The following is a 20,370-nucleotide window of genomic DNA, read 5'->3' on the forward strand; positions in this document are numbered from 1 at the left end:
GCTGTTCTGCGGGCGCCACATATTCAGCGCTATGGATGCCCTCTTCTAGCCGCATCCTGTTGCGCAATCTCTCACAAGCTCCAGACTGAGAATACATCATGAGTTCATGACTTTGTTGACGTAACACAAATCCTGGTCTCGAGTTAACTCGTCGAGTCGTCGCGTTTGGGAGTTCTTCCGCAAAGGGGCAAACGCCAAGTAACCGCCATCTAGCAATCTCCCGCCCATTGCATCTACCCTTGCACAGCCATGCCTCTACCAATGCATCTACCAATGTACAGAGTTACGGTAGTCAGGCTCCGCGAGCGCCTGGGTTTTACCCTGACCGCCGCAGTCTTGCGTCCTGCACATACCGGAGTGCCCGGAGTCGTTGCAGTGCGGAAGAATACAATGTCGCCAACAGAGGACCCTGCGGGCTCGCACGTGTTGTCTCTATGCGCCTGGTCGTCATACTCTCCATTTGTCTTCTTCACTGCGCTCCACCCCACCTGCCGTCCAAGCATGCTAAGACGCCTACCGTACTCAGTACCGTACTGACTCCCCTCACGGACTCCCCTCCACTCTCACATTGCTGTTGATTGCGAATGGCCCAAGAAGAATAGACCCCCGTAGCCTACCGTGCTGGGCCGTGGGGGTGCTTAGGGTCGTACGGCACGATGTCCATGTACGACTTAGTAGTATCCCCGTTTGCGCGCGCGTGTACGATTGGCACCAGCACCTCCTCTATGAAATGCTTCATATGATTGACCCCGTTCGAAAAGAAGAGCTTGTTGTATTCCTCCAGCAGCCGCCGGAAGTACAGCATCCGCGCGCGGGGGCACAGGTAACGGCGCGCAAATTGTTGTGTGTTCCAGGCGATGCGCTTCAGCTCCATTGTGCGATTGCCCCATTCGCGCATGACGTCCAGCACATCGTCGGGACCAGTTTTAAAGATGGGCAGGTAGTGCACTCCCTCCTTCATGGCACGAGTGAAGAACTCGTGCCATATGGTCTCCTCTGCGCGGGCAGGGATTTCGGCGTTGCATGAATGGCACGCGTCCGGACATGCACACATGTCAGAACGTAAATAACATCGACGCCGTCTGGGCGGGCTTCACTTTTTTTAACACATGTGACATGTCAGAACGGTGTGGGCGAACTCTGGTCGTGATATGCAACGGTATTGAAGCCCGTCAGTTCCAGACCATCAGCCCCTCTCCATATAATCTGTCAGCAGCTTGCCTTTGAGGAGGACGGAGTCTGTGTGCATCAAGCGGGACAAGCGCCCCGCATACGTGACGCCGTCCAGGTTCATCACGTACTTCCTGCGGGTGCAGGAGAACATGGTACAGCAATGAGCAGGCGACCCACACCAGTCACCATGGCATGTGCCACATCCGGTCTACGCACTGGGCCCATTGCCGGCAAGCCGCACAGCAACTCACCAGCGGGCGTGATTTTTCAGCGACACCTCTCCTTCTGCCTTTCGCCCACCAATGAACCATTGCTGCTCCCCCAACAGCGCGGCCTGCACCCGGTCCGGCTCCCGCATGGAGATGTTGGACATGTGGGCGCGGCTCCAGTAGTTCGTGCCGTTAAAGGTTTTGGGGCTGGCGCCCCAGTTTGGCCGCCCGTTGAAGAACGCCTTGTCATGCTTCAGTTCGAAGGGGTAGTTATAGAGGGGGTGCTCTGAGGCCACCATGAAAGGCGACAGCAGCTCCTTCTGCAACAGTTTGCGTGGGGCAATGGACACATGATTAAGCTGCAGGAGCCTACATGGCAGCACGCGTTGTGCGCGCACAAAGCACACCGGGAACCGCTTAATCACCTACCGATCCAGGTCCTCTCTTTGTTATCGCCATGGCGGGCATGGGGCAGCGTTCGAATCCAAAGTCACACCACCCCTGGTCCTGGTCGCTGAGGAAGAAGAATGTGTCTGCGTGGTTGCGAAACGGCGGAAACAGCCTTTGCACGGATGTTGTGCACATACCTAGATAAGCACATACTGTGGCGAAATGACCCTTGGTGCACGTACCTGGGAACTCGAATTGCGAGCTGAAATTCTGGAAGTAGTACTGTGTTGCCTGTTTGCATGGCGGAGTGGCAGAGAACCATGACATGCGGTTAGGGGGACGCGGCACGCACGCTGCACGCGGTGATACAAACCACCTGCGCTCACCTCCACCCAAAGGGTGATGCCCGCTTCATGCTGATCTTTTGTAAGCTGAGTGTGGTTCCACGACCTGCATGCATCAGCACATCAGCACGACGGTTTCAGTGTTGACGGGTGGCTGCCCCAGCCCCACCGCCCCACCGCCGCACCGCTAAGGCACGATGCCACTTCACTCACGCGTGGAAAGGGTAGTACCACTTGTTCTGATAGATTAAGACCATACTCTGGTGATGCCACCCGTAGTGCTTCCTGGTTGCGCGTGCGTAAGGACGAGTGTGTGTCAAAGGCGCAACATTCCACACACATATCGGCAATCATCAGCAGGAACCCGTAGCAAGCAAGCGATGCCTTACCATTTTCTCAAGAAGGCATCAATGTGCGTCCTGCATTCATTTAGGTCCGTCTGTTAAAGCCAGAATCGATGCACATTGTCAGTTGAACGTGCAAGCTCCACGAAACGCTGAATCAAATACCTGTTAAGTGGTGCATAAGGCCTCCAGTTTGCTAGGTCTAGCTCCATCGTCTCATTATAGAACGACTCGAGCTCCGCGTCGCTTGACGCGCAAGGCAGCATCCCTGTATTTTATTCACCAGTATAAGTAGGTGTGCAGCCTCACTCGACCGAGCGAGCGAGCAATTTGTGTAAATTGGCTTTCCTGGGTTTCCACGTAAATCCCAGTTCTCCTCAACCTCCATGAAGTGATGACATGTATGACGAGTTTGTGTATGGTTGTGGGGAGGAGGAGGAGAGCTCTGCGCCAAAGTTTGGCTGAAGCACGCAAGCACCAGTAATCCAAGCAGGTCAAGCAACATTCTTTTAAGAGCAATTTAAAAGGGTTGCGACTGTAATTATGCCGTTCGGCGTGCGCCCACCGCCCGTGTGTGGGAACCAAACGGCGCCCTGCACCTTCTGGCTGGCTTGCATGGGCGTAGAGGGGTGTCCATTTTGTGCTGCCGCATTCATGGGAACCCTGAAGAGCCCCTGTTTCTAACCTCCGGCTGTGCTTTCCATTTAGTATGGGAATTTGTCGCGTGTCTGGCGGCAGGGGGATGGTGGGGAGGAGTACGTGTTGTCGATAATGCTTAAGTGACAAGGATGAGTAGGCAGTACAGGAGGAAACCAGCTGAAACCAGTCAGTAGCGCAAAATGCGAGTCCACACTTTACCTCCAAAACGGCCGATAGACGCTGAGGCTGACATGGGCCGCCGCTGGCAAACTGCATGGAGGCAGGGAGGCACCGGAATGCGCGCCGGGCAACAGAACCAACTTTGAGACACCAGCGCCATCGGCGCCCAGCAGCACATGTGCGGATGGGAGGGAGGGAGGAAAGGATGGCGTAACAAACAGCGGCAGGGAGCGGGGAGGCTACGGAAACAAAGCAAGCCTCAGCAGCGAGGCAGATGCAGCTACAAGCGCGCGAGAGCGGCAGTGAGCGGCCGGGGGTGCGGGCTGCGGCTGAGAACTGAGGCGAGCTGCACGAGGCAACTAAAAATGGCGCAGGCGACTCGGTAGCACGCAGCCACGCAGTGTGCTGGGTGCGCAAAGTTGGGCAAGGGCATAATAAGAAGGATTGCGCAAGGCCCCCCGCATTTACCTGCAGGCACGGACCTTGACACGATGTGGCCGACCGACCTTGGCCACTGCTTGGCCTGGTGTTGAAATCACAGCGCGTCTGAGTGGGACAGGACAGCATTCTTTTTGCTGATCCTCTGCTGGGGTGATGGAAAGGATGATCACAGGGGTGGGGCAAGCCCTGCTGGTTAGCGATTTGGGGGTGGGGGTGGGGGTGGAAACCAGCGGCCATACTGGGCCACGGTAACGCCTCGAAACACGGGTTCATAGATCGGCGCTGGGTAACGCACATACCTTAAGTAGGGGCCTCATCCTGCCCCGGCGCATCAGCGCCAGGTGGCTCACAGGCCGGCTTCTATAACAAACAGGATAGCTCTCGCGGGGAAACCATCAGAACCCGCTGCACCAGCGTCCGCACGCGTAGAGCAGCGACATAGGAAGGCCGAGATGGCGCCCGTTCGGGGTAGTTCGGCACAAGTATACTTACATGTTCCTGATGAGATTGGATCTTGCAACCCGGACGGATCGTCGGCACCCGACTCCGGCGTGGTTAGCTACGAGGTCGGGGGCGGGTTTGTACAGGCACACGACTTGAGCGGGTAACGGACCCGGGCACATAAACAAGAATTTGCCCTTCCAGAAACCAGACAAGTGTTCCCCGGTCACGGCAAAAGGGCTGAGCCCCTCCACAGTCTGAGGCCGAACAACCTCATCGCCCGACATAGCCGGGGTCGGTTTCCACAGGCACATAGCCAGACCAGGTGCCTATCTAGCAGTCGCGATGCCACTGCAGAGCCAACCGCAGCCAGACGCATCAACAGCCGCACTACTCGTCATGCCGCAACGCATGCCCTGCCAGCCCCACCGCGGACCGCTACCTAGACACCAGCCGGCTCCTCAGCCTGTGCGCTTGCGCCGCTTCTTGGGCGGCGCTGCGCTCTCCTCCTCCACATGGCCTTTCCCGCCCCCTCCGCTACCAAGATGCGCGCACGCGCCCCCGCCACTGCCGCCGCTGCCGCTGCCGCTGCCCCCGCCGCCGCCGCCGCTCCCGCCGCCGCTGCCGCCGCCAGTCTGCAGCGATGCAGGTCGCTTGTGCCCCAGCAGCATCTCCACCAGCGCGTGCCGGATGCTGGTTGCGGAGTTGACGTCACGTCCCTGCACCGTCGGGAGGGTAGAGTGAGTGAGTCCCACTGAGCCCACGACTGAGCCGTCACCCAGCCGTCACCCAGCCATCACCCACTGAGCCCCACTGAGCCCACGACTGAGCCCCACTGAACCCCACTGAGCCCTCAACCACTGAGCCGTGTCATCCGCGTGTCATCCACGTACGGCTTATCGGCCACGCCAATATCGAGCACAATGTGAACACCACTTTAACTCGCAACGAGTCGCCACAGTCTCCAGTCGCCAGTCGCCAGTCAGTAGTCAACTCACGTCAGTGATGCATTGCACATGTATGAGTCCTGCATGCCCTGCATGCCCTACCCACCCACCGCATGGGCCTTCGCCCCACTGCCATACACAACTGTTGTTGGGACTTTGCACCACCCTCACACGTCTGTCGACTCCCGACAAGATATGCGTCGTCCATCTTGCACGCGGCGAGGTGGGGGCGGACGAGAACATCAATACTGATGAGCTTGCGAAAGTGGCGAGGGATGCTGTAGAGAGCAGCACGAGCGGAAGCGAGGGCCGGAGGGCGTGCCTGCAGAGTGCGGGGGACAAGGGACAGGGCAAACCCTCCAAACCCGTCCGTGCTTTACTCGCTCAGATTCAATCACTCCTCTGGTTCAAATTCAGCTGCACCATGGACACAGCAGCCATGCAGAAAGTTTGGGGGTTCCTAGAGCAATTCGAGGGCTACCTCGAAGCTTATCCCCAGTTTTACAGCGGCCCCCAATATGAGCTAGGTGACGACTCCCAGACGAGCGGCAGTAGCGCCACCGGCACCATCCTGTTCTCGCTGGGCGGCGCCACCATCAAGGTGCAGTACAGCGGCGGCTACGTCATGTCGCCCACGCTTGGGTCGAAGCCCATCCTGCACAGCGTGCCGCCGCTGCCGGCACCAGGCTGCGTGGCGGTGGTCTCGACCTACCAAGGAGCAGGCGTGGACGTGCAGGCCATGGCGGCAGCACTCCGCATGCACGGCTGCGCCTTTCACCCAACCCGCCTGCCGGTGTTCAGCGCCACACAGCCCTCGTCTTGGTCGCAGCACCTCTCCAAGCTAAGGATGGGGCTGGCTGGCGGGCTGGCGGGCGGGCGGCCACGCAAGTGCGAGTGCGGTGACTGCCCCACGTGCAAGTCCCGGGACCGCATGAGCCGGCATCTGGCGGCGGAGCGGGCTGGTGTCCAGCTTAAGCAACGCAAGTGTGAGTGCGGCGACTGCCCCACATGCAAGAACCGGGACCGCAAGCGCCGGCAGCGGGCGGTGCAGCGGGCGGCGGCGCAGCAGCCCAACAAGAAGCGCGGCGCGCCCTCTGCGGCTGCCTCCCAGTCTAAGAAGCGGCGCAGTAGCTAAGGATCAGGTCAAGTTTTAGAAGGGTGCAAGGACGAATGTGCAATCGTGCTGCATTGTTTGTGTCGGTGTCGGTGTCGGGATCGGGCACAAGTTGCATACAGACCAGGGGAAGGGGGTAGAAAGCTCAGGTTCTTACCCTATGCTCGATATTACAGAGCTATGAGAGAGCATTAAGCACGTGCTTTCAGTTTTGTTAGGGGGTGTCTGGTGTGGAAGTTCTGGGCCCCTCAAGTTGGAGGGTCGGTCGTCGTCCTTGGAGGTCCACCGGGTTTTGGGAGCCCATCCTGGCGGATTTCGGTAAGCGCCCCACGAGCAGAACTAGGGACCAAACGCTGAAGTACGAGGCTCATATGTGCACGTGATGCCGTAATAAGCACAAACAAAGCGTGGGTAGGCAAAGTTGCGCGTCCTGGCGTGGACGTGTCGGGACATGTCTCGACGTTCAACACATGCGCACTGCCACGGCTGGGCTCTCTAGCGCTGGTGCGCATGAAGTTACGCCTAACAAGGCTGCCGATGCACACTTTCCAACCGTCACACGGCAGAGAGTTTAGCGCTATGTCGAGAGGATTTCTCTGGATAGGATCCCGCGTGTGACCGAAGTCTCAGAACAGGACCGCTGAAGGCACAGCGTGACAGTGCTCGTCAAGAGGAGTCGATTGGCACCACTTAGTATTCAATGGAGGGGTTTCAACCCCCTAAACAACAAGGTTATGTCCGTGGGGGGGTCCTCAAGGGGGGTCCCGGGGGATTTCGGGGCATGGGGTCTGGCACTTTGTTTCCTACCCCCCCCCTTTGTACAGACAAACACATATCGGCACCATTTTCATGTTTGCAAAGGATGCCTTAAATATGTTAGACACAATTCCGGTGAGCCTCGCGCTCATACCCGACAGAGCTGCAGAAGCGAGCAATGCTCAGGCTGTCTCTGTCGCGCCAGACGGCTGCTCCGTAGCTGTAGTGGGGATTTCGGCGACATGTATAACTATTCTGCGCTCGGCTGACCCATCAGGCGTGCAAGCGAGCAGCTCAGGCGATGATCCAGTGCAATTCTCAGTGGCTCGCCGCTTCCAGCCCACACACTCGGCCGCGGGCAAGGCCTCGCAACCTGATATTATGGTGGCCCACTGCTGGTCGCATGATGGCTCACGCCTTGCGCTGGCCACCTTGTCGGGCCACGTTTACGTGCTGGACAGGTGGGGGCTGCTCGCGCTATGTCTCACCAAAGACGCCCGCGCTTACCTGCTTTGGTTGAGTGCCAACCGGCATATTCGGCCTAGGTGCGTACACACATTGTGCCCTTGACCCACTTGCGCGTAGGAACGGGCTGCCAGTGGTCATGCTGCCGCCCAACGCGGGGCCATGGCACGGGCGTGTGGTGTCGGCATTGGCGCTGCCGGTACCGTCCCTACTGCTGCTGTTCACCTCCAAACCACCCCAGCTGTTCGCCGTGCCACTCGGCGCGCCGCCCCGTATACTAGCGGGTCTGAAGCCAACGCCGCTAGGCGGTCGTGCGGGTCACACATCCGTGCGCGCCGCGGCCTTCCATGCGACCTCAGCCACGCTGGTGGTTGCCGGCGACGCAGCGCGCAGTGGCGGGGAGGCCGCAGCGGGGCCTACCATCAGCGTCAGTGCATGGCGACTGGAGGTCAGCGGCAGTGGCAGTGATTGCAAGGCCCAGCTCCAGGGCGCGTATGGGGGGCCGCTGCAGATGCCTGGGCTGGGCGGCGCAAAAGGCGGATCAGGGCCATTGCTGGGCCGGTGGTCACTGGCTGTGTCGCCACTTGGCGAGCAGGCGGCGCTATGTGTGCCGCCGTCTGGGGGGCTGCTGCTTCTGTCGCTGCCACAATGCAGCCGCGTGCAGCTTGGCCAGCAGGTGAGAGGGGTATCCGTCACCCCAACGGCATGTCGTGTGTCTTGTAGCAGCACTTGACAAGCACTTGCGCGCCGGCATTTCCCGCAGGCTTTGCCTGGCCTAAGTGCATGCGCTGCCTCGGCGGTGAGCGGCTGCTGGTGGACCAGCGAGGCGGCGTTGGCGCTGAGTGACGCGCGCGGCCGGGTGGCGCTGGCGCAGCTGCCAGGGCTGGAGGCGGACCTGCTGCTGGGGCCGGAGGGCGAGGGCGGGGCCGAGGAGGGTGGCGGAGCGCAGCGGCGCGGCGCGCAGGAGCATGGCGTCACCTTTGCGCCGGGTAAGCGCAGGAGTCTATTGCAGCGGGACAGCTCTATGAAAATTGCCGGGAGCGGTAGGCAAGAAGGCTGCCTTGGAGGTTAGGACAACCCAACTTCACGCTGCGTGCCTGCCTCGTTGCTCTGTCGTGACCCGCCCCAGGCTCGGTGATTGCGGCCAAGGTGTGTGGCCCCGGCCCTCGCGGCCTGCTGGTGCTGGAGCCGGTGGCAGCAGCTGCAGATACCGCAGGCGGCTGTGCTGGCCGGATGTACGGCGGGGTACCCGCTGGAGGCGGCGGCGCAGCTACCTCACTGCGGCTGCTGCTTCTGGCGGAGCGGACGGCACAGGAGATGATGCAGGTACGGCCGTGTGGGGAACTGGGGATCAGGGGCCGCCGTTGCAGCGTTCTATGGAAGCCGCACTTGCCCGCCAAACGAGGCGTCGGACTTTGGCCCAACATTCCGCACCGTGTGTTGGCAATGCGCCCTCCGCAGCTGCACGTGCGGAACCAGCGCTGGGCTCCGGCGCTGCGGCTGGCGGCCGCGTCAGGGCTGGACGCCGACGCTGTGTATGAGGCCCGCTGGGCAGCCAGCGCCGTGGACGGCAGCGGCGAGGCGGTGGCGGCCAACCTGGAGTGCATGCGGGACAGGTGCAGCGGGGGTGGGGGCGGAAGGGTTAGTACGGGCCCGAGCCCGCCATGGGGACAAGGGGTTTCATCAAGCTTAGTCGACTCTACTTCAGTGCTAGACAGGGGGCGTGGACTGTGGTGGTGGGGGATCGTCAATTCACCTGGTTAGCGCGAGGGCACCAGCGGAGACTTCTTCACCGCTTTCAAAGTGCTGGACGCGGTGGTGACGCGGTGTCCATGCCATGGGCTGCGCTGTGGCCGCAAACAAAAATGTTTTGCACTGCCGGGCTCGCTGACTTTGTGTAGCGCCCTGCTTCTGCTGGCCTAGGCGCTGGGTGGTGGGCGAGTGCCTGTCGCGCCTGGCGGTGGACGCGGCGGGCCAGCGGCTGCTGCTGCGGTACGGCCTGGCGGAGAGCGAGGCGCAGGAGCGCGCGCAGGTGCGAGGGCCGTGCGGGCTGGTGGAAATGCAGCGGGAGCATTGGCCATGAGAAGCACGGCGCGGTTTCATGCACCTTGACTTCGCTCACAACGGGCGAGACTTTCCTGTACCTTGCAGGCTGGCGATTGTGGAGGCAAAGGGCCCAGCGGCGCTGCCCCGTGGTGGTGGTGGCGGCTGGCTCGGCTGCGGTTGCTGCGGCACCTGGACCGATTGGAGCTGCTGCTGGCGGCGCAGGGCGGGTGAGCGGCGCAGGCAGGGCAGGAGGGGGCGAGGGCTGGGCGCAAGCAACGGCTGGGGGGCATACGGTACGGAGGGCGATGCTCGCACCACCCGCTCCTTGCAGGTATGTTCGTGGCTAAGTGGCGATCCCGACAAACCTGCCTGGCCTGCTCACACAGGGCCTACGACGCTGCTGCGTACGCTGCCTTCCGCGACCTGCCGCTGCCCGCCGCCGCCGGCTCCTGGGCGGCGCTGGGCGGCGTGGGGCCGCTGACGGCCCTGGCCGCCGCCTACCCCGCCGCGCTGTCGCCCGCGGCACCCGGGCCGCTGCTGCTGGGCGTGCTGTCGCGACTGCCCGAGACCCTCAGCCCGCGGCTTTACGGCGCTCTGCTGCCCCGGGTACGTGGCGCATGATGCACAGATCGGCCCTCGGACGTGTTTGGCTTCATTGACACTCCCGCTGCACCACAGGCCGACAACACCGACACTGCTGCGCCGCGCCCCGCACCTCGCGCTGCGGATTGGGCGGAGGCGCCTGAGCAGCTGGCGGCACTGGCGGAGGCGCTGGTGGAGGCAGCTGCGCGTCAGGCGGACGGGCACTTTGTTGACGAGGCCCCGGGTGGCGGGCCGCTGCCGGGCGGGCTGGAGGCGGACCTGACGGACGCCACGTGGCGGGTGCTGGCGCCGCCCGCCCGGCTGCCCGCGGCGGCGGTGTGCGAGTGGTACTGCGAGCGGGCGCTGCAGCTGGACGAGGCCACCGGGCAGATGCAGGTAGGGCCGAGATGCCGTGGGCACGTGCCAGCTTTACTACGGTAGCGGCTGCTGAGTGACTTGCTGCTGACCGCTGTGCCTGCCGCTGGGCCCGCGCTTCCACTCCTCAGGCCTCGCTGGCGCTGCTGGAGCTGGGCTGGGAGCGCGGCGGCCGCAGCGCCCGGCTGGCACAGCTGCTGGGGGCGGCGCGCGCGCTGGCCGGTGAGCAAATGCGCAGGATGGCGTGCAGCCTGTGTCACCACGCGGCATCTTGGCTGGGATGGGGGCGCTGGGGCGGTCCGGCTCAGTCAAGGCAGCCTCCCCATACCGTTCCACTTGCACTTGCCTCGACGGGTGCGGCGGCGCGCCGTGCTGTGTTGCTATGCTGTCCTCACCGACACACCGTGCGACCTGCGCTCACAGGCGTTATGACCGCGGCCTCCACTGCGCGCCAGTGCACCTCCAGCGCCGCCGCAGCCGCTTCTCACGGCCACCGCCAGCGGCCGCCGCCGTCCGTGTGGCTGCTGGGCCTGCGCGGCTTCCTGGCGCTGCCCGGCGGCGAGCAGCTGCGGCTGCTGCTGGGCGGCAGCAGCGAGGACAGCCTGCGCCGGGACGTCAAGGACAGGTGCCAAGGGGCGGCCGCATGCCATGCATGCCTATTACACTGAGCGTAGGCGTGCCTGGATGTATCGATTTTGCACAGTTGCGCTGGGTCCTCCACGCCTGTGCTATTCGTGTGTCCGGGTGCCGCCGCAGGGTGCTACCCTTTCTGCGCGGCCCGGGCGTGTCAGCTGCAGAGGCCGCGGGGCTGGCGACTGCGCTGCTGGGGGAGGAGGTACAGCGGCGGCCGGGCTGGGCGGCGGCGTTGAGTGAGGCGGAGGCGGACGCCATGGAGGCGTCTGCATCAGCTGGGGGCTCGGCAGCTGGCCTATTGTTTGGCGGCGCGGAGCAGATGGTCAAGGTACGTCTGCGGCTTTGCTCACGGCTGCGGACGCTGTTCCTGCCGGCCTGTAGCACGAAATATTCGCTTGCCGGCGCACTCCGCACTGCTCCTGCTCTGTAGGCTCTGCACCGGGCTCTGATGGACTGCCACCACACCGACGAGTGGCCGGCGCTGCAGCGCACGGTGGCGGCGGCGGCCCGGGCCCTGGCGGCTGAGCGCCGACACGCCGCCGCACTGGCGGCGGCAGGGCACCATGAAGGCAGAGCTAACGAAGGCAGCACCCACGCAACCGTGACGGCAGCGGAGCAGGTCGCGGAGGCGGAGGCATTGCTGTCGCGGCTGGCGGGCGCGGTGACGGCGGCCGAGCTGCTGGCGGTGTACGGGCTGCCTCTGACGGTGAGGCCGGGCCAATCACGGGGCCGCACAGGGCCTGCCCCGGGGGTGGGAGGGTTGTAGCTGAGCTGCACTGAAACCTGCCTGCCTGCCTGCCTGCCTGCCGCAGGTGCGACACGTGAGCACGTGCCGGGAGGGCGCTCAGGAAGCGGCGCGCTGCGTGCGGCAGGTGCTGGGCCGCGTGCAGAGGTGAGGGAGAGTCGGGTCGGCTTGGAGCCATCGCACATGCCTTACCGCAAGCTCAGAGACACTTAGGTTAAACGCCTGGTCGTTTGAGTGCTGGAGCCTGTGTGACACGACTCCTGCACACGCAGGTCCAGCGCCTCGCAGTCGGATGCCGAGTGGGCGGCCTTGTGGCGCGACCTGGCGGCAGTGCGCGCCGCCGCCTTCTCCTGCCTGATGCCCGAGCAGGTACGGGAGCGGGGGGCGGGGCCAAAGGGCCAAAATCAAGATGTGCCTGTTGTATGGCTTGTCCCGTATCGCTTGGGCGGTTCCACCATTTCAGTTTGCGTCGCCTGCTTGTGCGTCTGCCCGCCTGCAGGTGCTGTCTGAGCTGTGCCGCTGTATGCTGCACTGCGGCCGCACCGACCTGGCCAACGCCTACCTGCGCGGAGGGGCGCCGCCAGTGCCACTTGACGGTGAGCTCAGGCTGACAGCACGGCCAGTCCCACACCCACACGCAGAATCATGTGCACGCGCAGTGGCAGCTACAGCAACCCGGTCTATGCTGTCCCCTATGTCACTTGCGCACTTCGACCTGACTTTGGGTTTGGTTCCAGTAAACCCCTATGCCACGTGGCCGTGTACCGCTTGGGCTTCCTGCTGCAGGTGCTGCGGTCGTCCCCAGCGTCAGACTGGCGGACGGAGCGGAGCCGGAGCAGCCCACAGCGGCAGTGGTGTCCCTGACTGACGAGGCGGCGGATGCGCTGCTGGCATCCGTGGCGGCGGAGCTGTTGGCGGCGGCCGATGACCCCTGGGACAGCTCGGCACAGCAGGCGGCGTGCTGCCTGGCGCTGGCGGGTGACATCTGTGAGGCCGCACAGGGGCTGCGGCGGCTGATGGCAGCGCTGGAGCTGCTGCCGGACTTGGGCATCGAGCTCATGCCCGCACAGGTGATGCAGATGCCGGACCGGTTTGAGGTGGTGCGGCTGGCGCTGGCGGCTCAGGAGCAGGCGGCGGCGGAGGAGCGGCGCGGCAGCGTGGCGGCAGGGCTAGCGCCAGGGCTGGTGGCGGTTCTAACTGGGGTGGGGAAGGTGGCGGCGGGGCGCGCCGCGGCCAAGGGCCTTGGCGCTGCAGCGCTGGGTGGCCGGGGCAGCCGCCGCCGCGCTGCGGTACAAGTCGCGGGCCGTGCAGCCGTAGCGGGCGGACGCGCGGCGGCGGCTCTGGCGGGCGGGCTGCTGGCGGTCGCGGGCCGCGTGGCGCCCAACGTGGCGGGCGCGGTGGCGGTGGCAGGTGGCGCGGTGGCGGACCGAGTGGCTGGCATCGTGGCGGCGGCGGCGGCAGAGGGCGAGCTGGACGGCGGCCTGGGCGACCGCCCTGGCCACGGCGGCGGCGGCCACGTGTCAGTGGGGCGGCTGCTGGAGCTGGCTGAGCTGCTGGGGCTCACCCGCACCGCGGACGAGCTGAGGGTGAGGGGGTGGCGGCGGTGCGCCGGCACACGGTGCATTGCCGACCGCATGCTTCTTGGGGGCCCCGCGTAGCGACCGATGTTGGCGGCTGGCGGCTGACATTCCTGTGCGTTATCCACGCAGGTTCGGGAGCTGGCTGCCAGGTCGGCACTGCGCGGCGGCGACGTGGCCACTGCGCAGCACCTGGCGTTGGGGCTGATGGCGGCGCAGCACACGTCCGTGTGGTGGGTGTGTCGGAAATGTCGGTCGGTCTCTGTGGTTAGAACGAGAAGGGCATGAGTTGATTCGATTGCGTGTGCTCGGGCGCACCTACTACACGACATTCGTCTGATGCGCCGGTGCAGGTCCCTGTGCGCCGACCTGGGCTCGCACAAGCAGCTGCCGGGCGGCGACGGCGTGCGGCGGCGACTGCTGTCGTACGCAGCGCTGCACTGCCCGCCCACCCGCATGCCGCTGCTGCTGGAGGAGCTGAGGGAGGTGGAGCGGCGGATGGAGCAGACTGCAGGCGCGGCAGGTGCGGCGGCGTGGGGGATGGGACAGGCAGTACAAAAGGCACGGGAGACGAGTCCTGAAATGTAGTCACCTCGTGCATGGGCAGCTACACCGTCTGTGCATCACACCCATACATCGTGCCCGTGCTCCATATGACAGGCGCTGTCCACGACACAGCTGCTACCACGGAAGAGGAATCACAGCTGCGTCAGGCAATTACGGTAACGCCGCTGGGCGACCGGCGGGGAATCGTGCCAGGCGGGCTCTCGGCGGCAGCGGGCCTGCCCAGCTTTGGGGACACTCTCCTTGCGCTGGCGGTGCTGCAGCCCATGGCCACAGCCCGCGGCGCCGCTGCAGATGCAGAGGCTCAGAAGCGGCTGCAGCTGCTGGACCGGCTGCCGGCGGCTCAACAAGATGAGTCTGGCCGCGATACGCCGCACGCCCAGTTGCAGCGTGTGCTTGCGCTGCAGTGCTTGTGCCACTGCCTGGCCGCCGCTGTGGCGGCTGGCGGCCGTAGCACTCCGCAGCAGCGGCTGCAATGGCTGCATCGCCCGCTTGGGGAGCTGCTCAAAGAGGTAGGTGGCGGCCATCATACATCACGGCAGGCAGTCCAGCCACGTGGTCGACATTCGTTGGCACGCGCCAACTACTTCCACTCACGTGCACATTCATTCCATGCGCGCAGGTGCGGCCGCTGAGCGCGGATGGGCGTGCAGTGGTGGCGGCTGCCGCTGCTGCGGCGCTGGCAGCCGAGTCGGCGCTGGCTGCTGCGCGGGACAGCCGAGCGGTGCGGCGGGCGGTGCCGGGTGTGGACGCGGGCCAGTTCGCTGCGGGCGATGTGGAGTACCGCCGCGAGGTGAGGCCGGCGACGTCATGATCCACATACGTCTTTCGGTCTCGTTGCCGCTCCTTCAACCTGCGCACTGCTCTCTCGCACCACCCTTGCCGCCACCACACAGGCCATCTTGCGCCAGGCGTCTGCGGCCGGCGCGGCTGAGGCGGAGGCGCTGGTGGGCTCGGGCCCCGGTGGCTCCTCCCCGGGCAGCACCTCCGGGCCGGCCTCGCCCACGTCTGCCGCCAGCGCCTCCCGCCCCTCAGCGCCAGACCTGGGCCTGGTGCAGCTTCAGTCGGGGCCGCCGCCCGCCCTGGCTGAGACCCTGGCGGATGCCGCCACCAGCGCCCGCGGCGCCGAGCTGCTGGCGGCGGCGGCGCGGCTGGCGGCGGCGTATGGCGTGGAGGGCTGGGAGCTGCGGCTGGCCTTCACCACCTCACTTCTCACGTCCGCGCCCGCGATCACGCCCGAGGTACGGTACCGCGCAGTGCCTACTTGACATACATTGTCGCACCGTACATGTGGGTAGCCCGCGTTTCTGACCTCGTCCCCGGTGCCTTTCCACGCAGCTCCGCGCGGCCGTGTCCCGGGCCGCGGCGCCGCTGCTGGCGTCCGAGCCCTCCGCCTCCGCGCTGCTGCGGCAGCTGGCCACAACCGCCTACCCGGAGCTGCCGCCCACCAGCGGACCGCACCTGGCGGCTTGGGTGGCGCTGCTGATTGAGTGCCTGGGAGCGGTGGCGCAGCTACAACCTCCTTCAGGACTGGTGTGTGCGTGCGTGCGTGCAATAATAGGGGGCGCGAAGGGCAGCAGTAGCCCATGGGAGCAGCCCAACTAGGAGACCTGGTGGGCGCTGGTCTGCTAACATGCACGCTGAGCCTTGCTTGACGCCGGGGATTCGGGTGTGTTATGGCCGCAGGACGCGGCCACCGTGACTGCTCTTTCAGCTGCCGCCTGCCCTGCACTGGACAAGCTGCGTGAGCTGCTGGAGCGCGCGGCGGGCGCCCTCAAGGGCCTGGCGCTCACCACCCTGCTGGCGCCGCTGCTGGCGGCAGTGCTGCAGCCGCTGGGCCTTTCGCTGCAGCCGCCTGCCGCCGCGGCAGCCGCTGGGCCCCCTGAGACTTCGGCTGCAGCTGCGGCCCTGTTCACATACGTCAAGCCCGCCAACATCGCGCAGGCGGCCAAGCTGGTTGCGGCGCTGCACAAGCTGCTGGGGCCGCTGGGCCGCAAGGCACCCGTGCCGCAGCTGCCGCCCGCGCTGGACGCGCTTCCGCCCAGCCTGCCCTACCTGTGCCTCTGCGTCAAGGCGGTGTCCGTGAAGGCGCCGCAGCGCGGCGGTGCTGACGGCGGTGCGGCCGCCCTGACACCGCCGCAACGTGACATGGCGGCGGCATGGGGCCACATCGCGGAGCATGTGGTGCGCCTGCCGCCACCGCAGCTGGCGGCATGGCTGGCGTTCGCGCTGTTGCCGGGCGATGGCCCGGGGCCGGGCTACTGGTGCCCGCTGCCGCCGGCGGTGACGGGATGCGCATTGCTGCCTGTGCTTATGCCGCGGCCGACGCAGACCGAGGTGGGACATGAGTGCGGAACGGTTCGTGTTGGGCTGGCTACAAAGGCATCGGGCACTGCGTTATCTGTATGCTACCTATCCTGCCGCGCTCTCGTGCCCCAGGTCCTTGACACGTGCATGCCGCTGCTGGCGGTGGCTGAGGACTCGGCGCTTGGCGGCCTGCCGGGCGCGGAGCTGGCGGTGCGCCTGCCGCAGCTGCGCGAGCTGCACAAGCGGCTGCGGCTGCTGCGAGCGGCGCGGCGCACGGAGTCAGTCGCTGGCGGCAACGCCTTGCCTCAGGAGCAGGTGTGTTGAGCTGCTGGGAATGCTAAGGAAGTTTTATGGAGGGGAAATTACGCCGTAAGACAACTTGAGGACTGTAAGTGACGCAACAATCAAACGTCAGACCGTAAATCACAGTAATCACTGTTTGGAGTGGGTCAGAGAGACCGTAAGTTCTTACGGTAGGCCGTTCCCGGCACCATCTTGCAAGCATTACATAGTTTCATGCATACTTATTTTAGGACTGTGGTGCCGTTATTACACTATCATATATGCAAGAACCCCCGGTGTATAGCTGTAGGCCGCAGAAGGTGCGCTGCGCCGGCAGCCCCATGGCACCGCATCTGGCCATGGACAAACAATGGACAGACGCGTTTGTGGAGTGCAGGTCCACGGCCAGCAAGCATGCCAAGGAACCCTGTAAACGATATGGCCTGTGACGCGCCCATGTGGGTTCACACAAGGTTCTCCCTACGTTCTCTGTCCGGCTGTCCGCTGTTCAGTTCCGCTGGCCCTTTCTTGCGCTGTGTGCAGGTGCAGAGGCTGGAAAGCGACCTGTTTCCGCCGGCCAGTGGCGGCAACGGCGACGCGGCGGCAGCCGACCTGGCGGACGGCGGCCGGGTTCAGTCGGCGCTGTCGCACCTGGCCGCGGCGGGATGCCCCTTGGCGGTGATGCTAACGCTGGCAGTGGCAGCGGCAGAGGGGGTCTCGGGCGCCTCGAGCGGGGGAGCGGTGGCAGCGGCGGCTGTGCAGGACGCGCTGCAGGCGGCGCTGGAGCGGGTGAACGGCGCCGCGGGACCACAGGGCGCCGGCAGCGCGGACTCGCTGGACCAGCTGCGCGGCGTCGTGCGCTGCCTGGACGTGCAGCCTGATGTGCAGCCAGCTGCCGAGGCGGCGGCCGGGGGTGCGCTGGCCTCGCAGTTGGCGGCGCTGCGGGAGGAGGTGTGGTCACGACTGCAGCAGGCCACTGAGCAGCAGGAGGCTGCGGGCGCTGGGGCTGGTGCGGGGGCGGCAGAGCACGGGAGCAGGGACGCTGGCGGAGGCAGCGGCGTTGTGGCCGCTTTGCTGGGCCTGCAGGCACAACTGGGAAGCGAGGTACGCACCCAGGAGCGGGTGGGAGTGGTAACACACCCGTAGGCCGTTGAGGGCGTGCTGGGAGAGGTGAGCATGAATGGTGATTCAGCTGAGGCACGTGAAAGTGCCTGTACTGCTGCTGTTGCCGGGATCACACGTATTGCATGCTACGCATGCTCGCGCCCTCGCAGGTGTGGTCGGACTGGGGCGGCAATGCCGCTTCGGCAGACGCCAGTGGCGACCGCTCGGAGCAGCTGCGCCTTAGGCTGCTGCTGACGCGCACCCGCGCGCTGTTGGCGCACCTGCCGCCACTGCACCCTGCGTTGGCGGCCAGTGCAGCCGACGCAAGGGCTGACACGGGTCTGGCTGTGTCGGTCCGGCCGGAGGACTTAGGCAGCTGCAGCGCGGCCGAGTCCCTGTTTGCGCGGCTGCTGGGAGCGCCTGAAGGCGGCGACGGGCACTCGTTGCTGCCGGCCCCGCAGTCGCGAGAGCGGCTGCAGCTGTTGTCTCGGCTTCTGACAGACGTGTGGCAAGGCGGGCAGGCCTGGGAAGGGCAGTCGTCAGGCCAGGACAGCCAGAACGGCGCGGCGACCGGTGACCACGTGTCGCCGCTGCACGGCTGCTGGCGGGCTCTGGCGCTGGCACACCTGCGGTCGGGGCAGCTGCTGGAGGTGACGAGGTGGGACTCCATCTTGCAATGGTTCTAATCGTTGTGGGTAACAGCATGTCACACATGATGTAGCTAAGCGTCTCTCGCCACCCCCGCCACCTCCCAGGCTTCTGGACCCGCCGCCGCGCACAACAGCCGCCTCACCGGCGGTGCTGCTGGCCGAGGCCGACGTGGGCGAGCTGCTGCGCCAGGCCGCCCTCGGTCAGGCCACTGCTGCGCAGCAGGCGCCCCATGGCAGCTGCAGTGCAGGCGCCTGGTCGCGCTGGGTCCTGGGCCTATCCTCGCCCTACCCGGCGCACCGGCAGCGGGCACTGGCCGAGCTGCAGCAGCAGGCGGCGGGGCTGCCGGCAGGGTCCGGCTCGCTGCCTCCGGCCCCCACGGAGCTGGAGGCGCTGCTGCTGATGGCGGGGCTGGCGCGCAGCGGGGACGTTGAGGTGCTGTTGGGCGCGAATGATGCCCGCTGCTTGTCGGCGCTGCTGCTGCGGCACCTGCTCGCTGCAGCGCATGGCGGCAGCGACCTCGGCTGCCCCGCGATAGCACGCGCCGCCGTGGTGCCGTGCCTGGCAGCGCTGCTGGTCGAACGAGGGCAGGCGGGCCTGGCGGCAGGGCTAGCGGCGCGGTGGCTGCGGCTGCACCCGTCGCTGGCAGCAGCGGGCGGCTCGGGTGTTGTCCTGGAGATGTTCCTGCGGAAGGTGGCGGCTGCGGCGGGACTTGATGACGCAGGGGCGGAAGGCGTGCGTCTTTCCGCAGAGGAGCTAGGCAAGGGTGGCTGGCCAGGCAGTGTGGTGTGGGCAGCACGTGAGCGGGAGGGCATGTGCCGCAGTGCGCTGCAACAGCTGGCCGCGCGGGCGCAGCAGCTGCCGGCAAGCACGGGCGCAGCTGACACTACCGGCCTTGAGTAGCGCGCGGCAGTCACGCGGGTTGCATCAGTAGCGAGCTTGGTACAGGTGTAGCGGTACACAGGGTAGTGATATGGTGAAGTTGGTGTGGGTGCTTTGCACGGGGATGTTCGTGCATGTCATCACTGTGGTAATCCAGCTGAGGCACTGCCGCTCATACCCACTCCGAGTTTACCGAGTCCGTTGGGTCTTCCCTGCCGAACGATTATGTACGCCGTGTGGGGCGGTTTCTCCGTGGGTTCCATCTTCGCATGTCACATTCATCAGCAAACGCCCGCCCCTAAAACGAGGGCCGAGGAAAGACGGGCGCTGAGCAGCCGCCACCGTATGGCTTGCATCTTCGGGGAGCGGCAAGAAACGAGCCACAATGCTGGCCCTTGGGCGAGAAAGATTGGGCATTTCCGGGGGTGCATTCTCGCCGAGTGGGGCTGGATACGGTCCCTGAATCTCGCCAACTCCCTCTACACGGGCCAAACGCGCAAGACCACGCATTTTTTGTGCTCGCTGGCTTTCTCGGCTCCGCAATGTTAGTCTTCAAAGCATTCTCAATAACTGGATGTCGTTGGCTCTCGTGCCGCCTGCAAGCCCACTCCGCCTTCCGCTCTGGTCTACGTACGCATTACTTCCGCACCGCACGTCGATAATTTGGCCTTTAGGGCCCCCCCCCCCCCCCCAAACGCTAAAATCTAGGCATTTCTGGGCCCCTGGATGCCGTGGGCTAGGGCATGGTTAGGGCCCTTCTCGCCAGCGGCGGCGGCCTACCCCTGGAAGATGCAAGCCCTGCGGCAAATGGTGCCAATCGACTCCTCTTGACGGGCTCTGCCCACCGTGTCATTCGGGGGCCTTTTGTGTGACCTTGACACGCGCGGGATTTCCAGAGCCACTCAGCCACCCCACCTGGCGCGAGGACAGCAATACACACTCGGTCATGCCCCTACGCACATAGCATGAACCAGCAACGCATACCCAGTCTAGGTTCACGCCAAGCGGCTTGGGTACCCTGGCTTGCTAATGCTAGTGCGCATGTGCCGACATCCTTAACACTTCCGACATTCGATACACTAAATCCGAGTGTATACCATGCCGGCAGTGAGCGTGCGTCAGCTCAAGCTGTTGACCTGTTGTGCAATGCCTGCGGTGGATGACACGTACAGTGGATTTGGG

At 65.0% G+C, this 20,370-nt stretch overlaps 3 protein-coding genes across 3 annotated transcripts; 2 read left to right on the forward strand and 1 right to left on the reverse strand.

Annotated features, from left to right (window-relative positions):
- Positions 1-14: 14 nt before the first annotated feature.
- CHLRE_09g415300v5 (uncharacterized protein) lies at positions 15-2,960 on the reverse strand. The gene is made up of 9 exons (XM_043066369.1): positions 2,626-2,960; positions 2,506-2,535; positions 2,330-2,401; positions 2,159-2,222; positions 2,015-2,063; positions 1,812-1,915; positions 1,425-1,702; positions 1,222-1,304; positions 15-996 (listed from the first exon to the last, which is right to left on the reverse strand). The coding sequence occupies exons 1-9, from the start codon at positions 2,670-2,672 to the stop codon at positions 614-616; spliced, it is 1,110 nt and encodes a 369-aa protein (XP_042921665.1). The 5' UTR covers positions 2,673-2,960; the 3' UTR covers positions 15-613.
- Positions 2,961-5,510: 2,550 nt separating this feature from the next.
- On the forward strand, positions 5,511-6,922 carry CHLRE_09g415350v5 (uncharacterized protein). Its single transcript, XM_001696687.2, has one exon. It carries the CDS (start codon positions 5,548-5,550, stop codon positions 6,241-6,243), a length of 696 nt encoding a protein of 231 aa, XP_001696739.2. The 5' UTR covers positions 5,511-5,547; the 3' UTR covers positions 6,244-6,922.
- Positions 6,923-7,100: 178 nt separating this feature from the next.
- Positions 7,101-19,612, forward strand: CHLRE_09g415400v5 (uncharacterized protein). The gene is made up of 28 exons (XM_043066370.1): positions 7,101-7,439; positions 7,564-8,119; positions 8,207-8,432; positions 8,573-8,769; positions 8,905-9,059; positions 9,367-9,475; positions 9,595-9,716; positions 9,876-10,095; positions 10,168-10,467; positions 10,578-10,668; positions 10,870-11,071; positions 11,203-11,407; positions 11,510-11,785; positions 11,892-11,971; positions 12,097-12,193; positions 12,324-12,420; positions 12,611-13,410; positions 13,534-13,634; positions 13,755-13,924; positions 14,062-14,477; positions 14,588-14,758; positions 14,862-15,206; positions 15,304-15,498; positions 15,652-16,302; positions 16,405-16,587; positions 17,098-17,658; positions 17,829-18,316; positions 18,414-19,612. Exons 2-28 carry the CDS (start codon positions 7,583-7,585, stop codon positions 19,207-19,209), a joined length of 7,791 nt encoding a protein of 2,596 aa, XP_042921666.1. The 5' UTR covers positions 7,101-7,439; positions 7,564-7,582; the 3' UTR covers positions 19,210-19,612.
- Positions 19,613-20,370: the final 758 nt, after the last annotated feature.

This window comes from Chlamydomonas reinhardtii, chromosome 9 (assembly GCF_000002595.2).
Source record: "Chlamydomonas reinhardtii strain CC-503 cw92 mt+ chromosome 9, whole genome shotgun sequence".
NCBI lineage: Eukaryota > Viridiplantae > Chlorophyta > Chlorophyceae > Chlamydomonadales > Chlamydomonadaceae > Chlamydomonas > Chlamydomonas reinhardtii.

Excerpts from the sequence above, each read along its gene's own strand:
- CHLRE_09g415350v5 (XM_001696687.2), top strand. The coding sequence starts at position 5,548 with ATGCAGAAAGTTTGGGGGTTCCTAGAGCAATTCGAGGGCTACCTCGAA.
- CHLRE_09g415300v5 (XM_043066369.1), bottom strand. The coding sequence starts at position 2,672 with ATGGAGCTAGACCTAGCAAACTGGAGGCCTTATGCACCACTTAACAG. Across the intron at positions 1,703-1,811 it reads CAAAGAGAGGACCTGGATCG|AAGGAGCTGCTGTCGCCTTT; the intron begins GTAGGTGATTAA and ends AAACTGTTGCAG. Across the intron at positions 997-1,221 it reads AGACTCCGTCCTCCTCAAAG|AGGAGACCATATGGCACGAG; the intron begins GCAAGCTGCTGA and ends CTGCCCGCGCAG.
- CHLRE_09g415400v5 (XM_043066370.1), top strand. The coding sequence starts at position 7,583 with ATGCTGCCGCCCAACGCGGGGCCATGGCACGGGCGTGTGGTGTCGGCA. Across the intron at positions 8,433-8,572 it reads TGGCGTCACCTTTGCGCCGG|GCTCGGTGATTGCGGCCAAG; the intron begins GTAAGCGCAGGA and ends GACCCGCCCCAG. Across the intron at positions 18,317-18,413 it reads CAGCTGCTGGAGGTGACGAG|GCTTCTGGACCCGCCGCCGC; the intron begins GTGGGACTCCAT and ends GCCACCTCCCAG.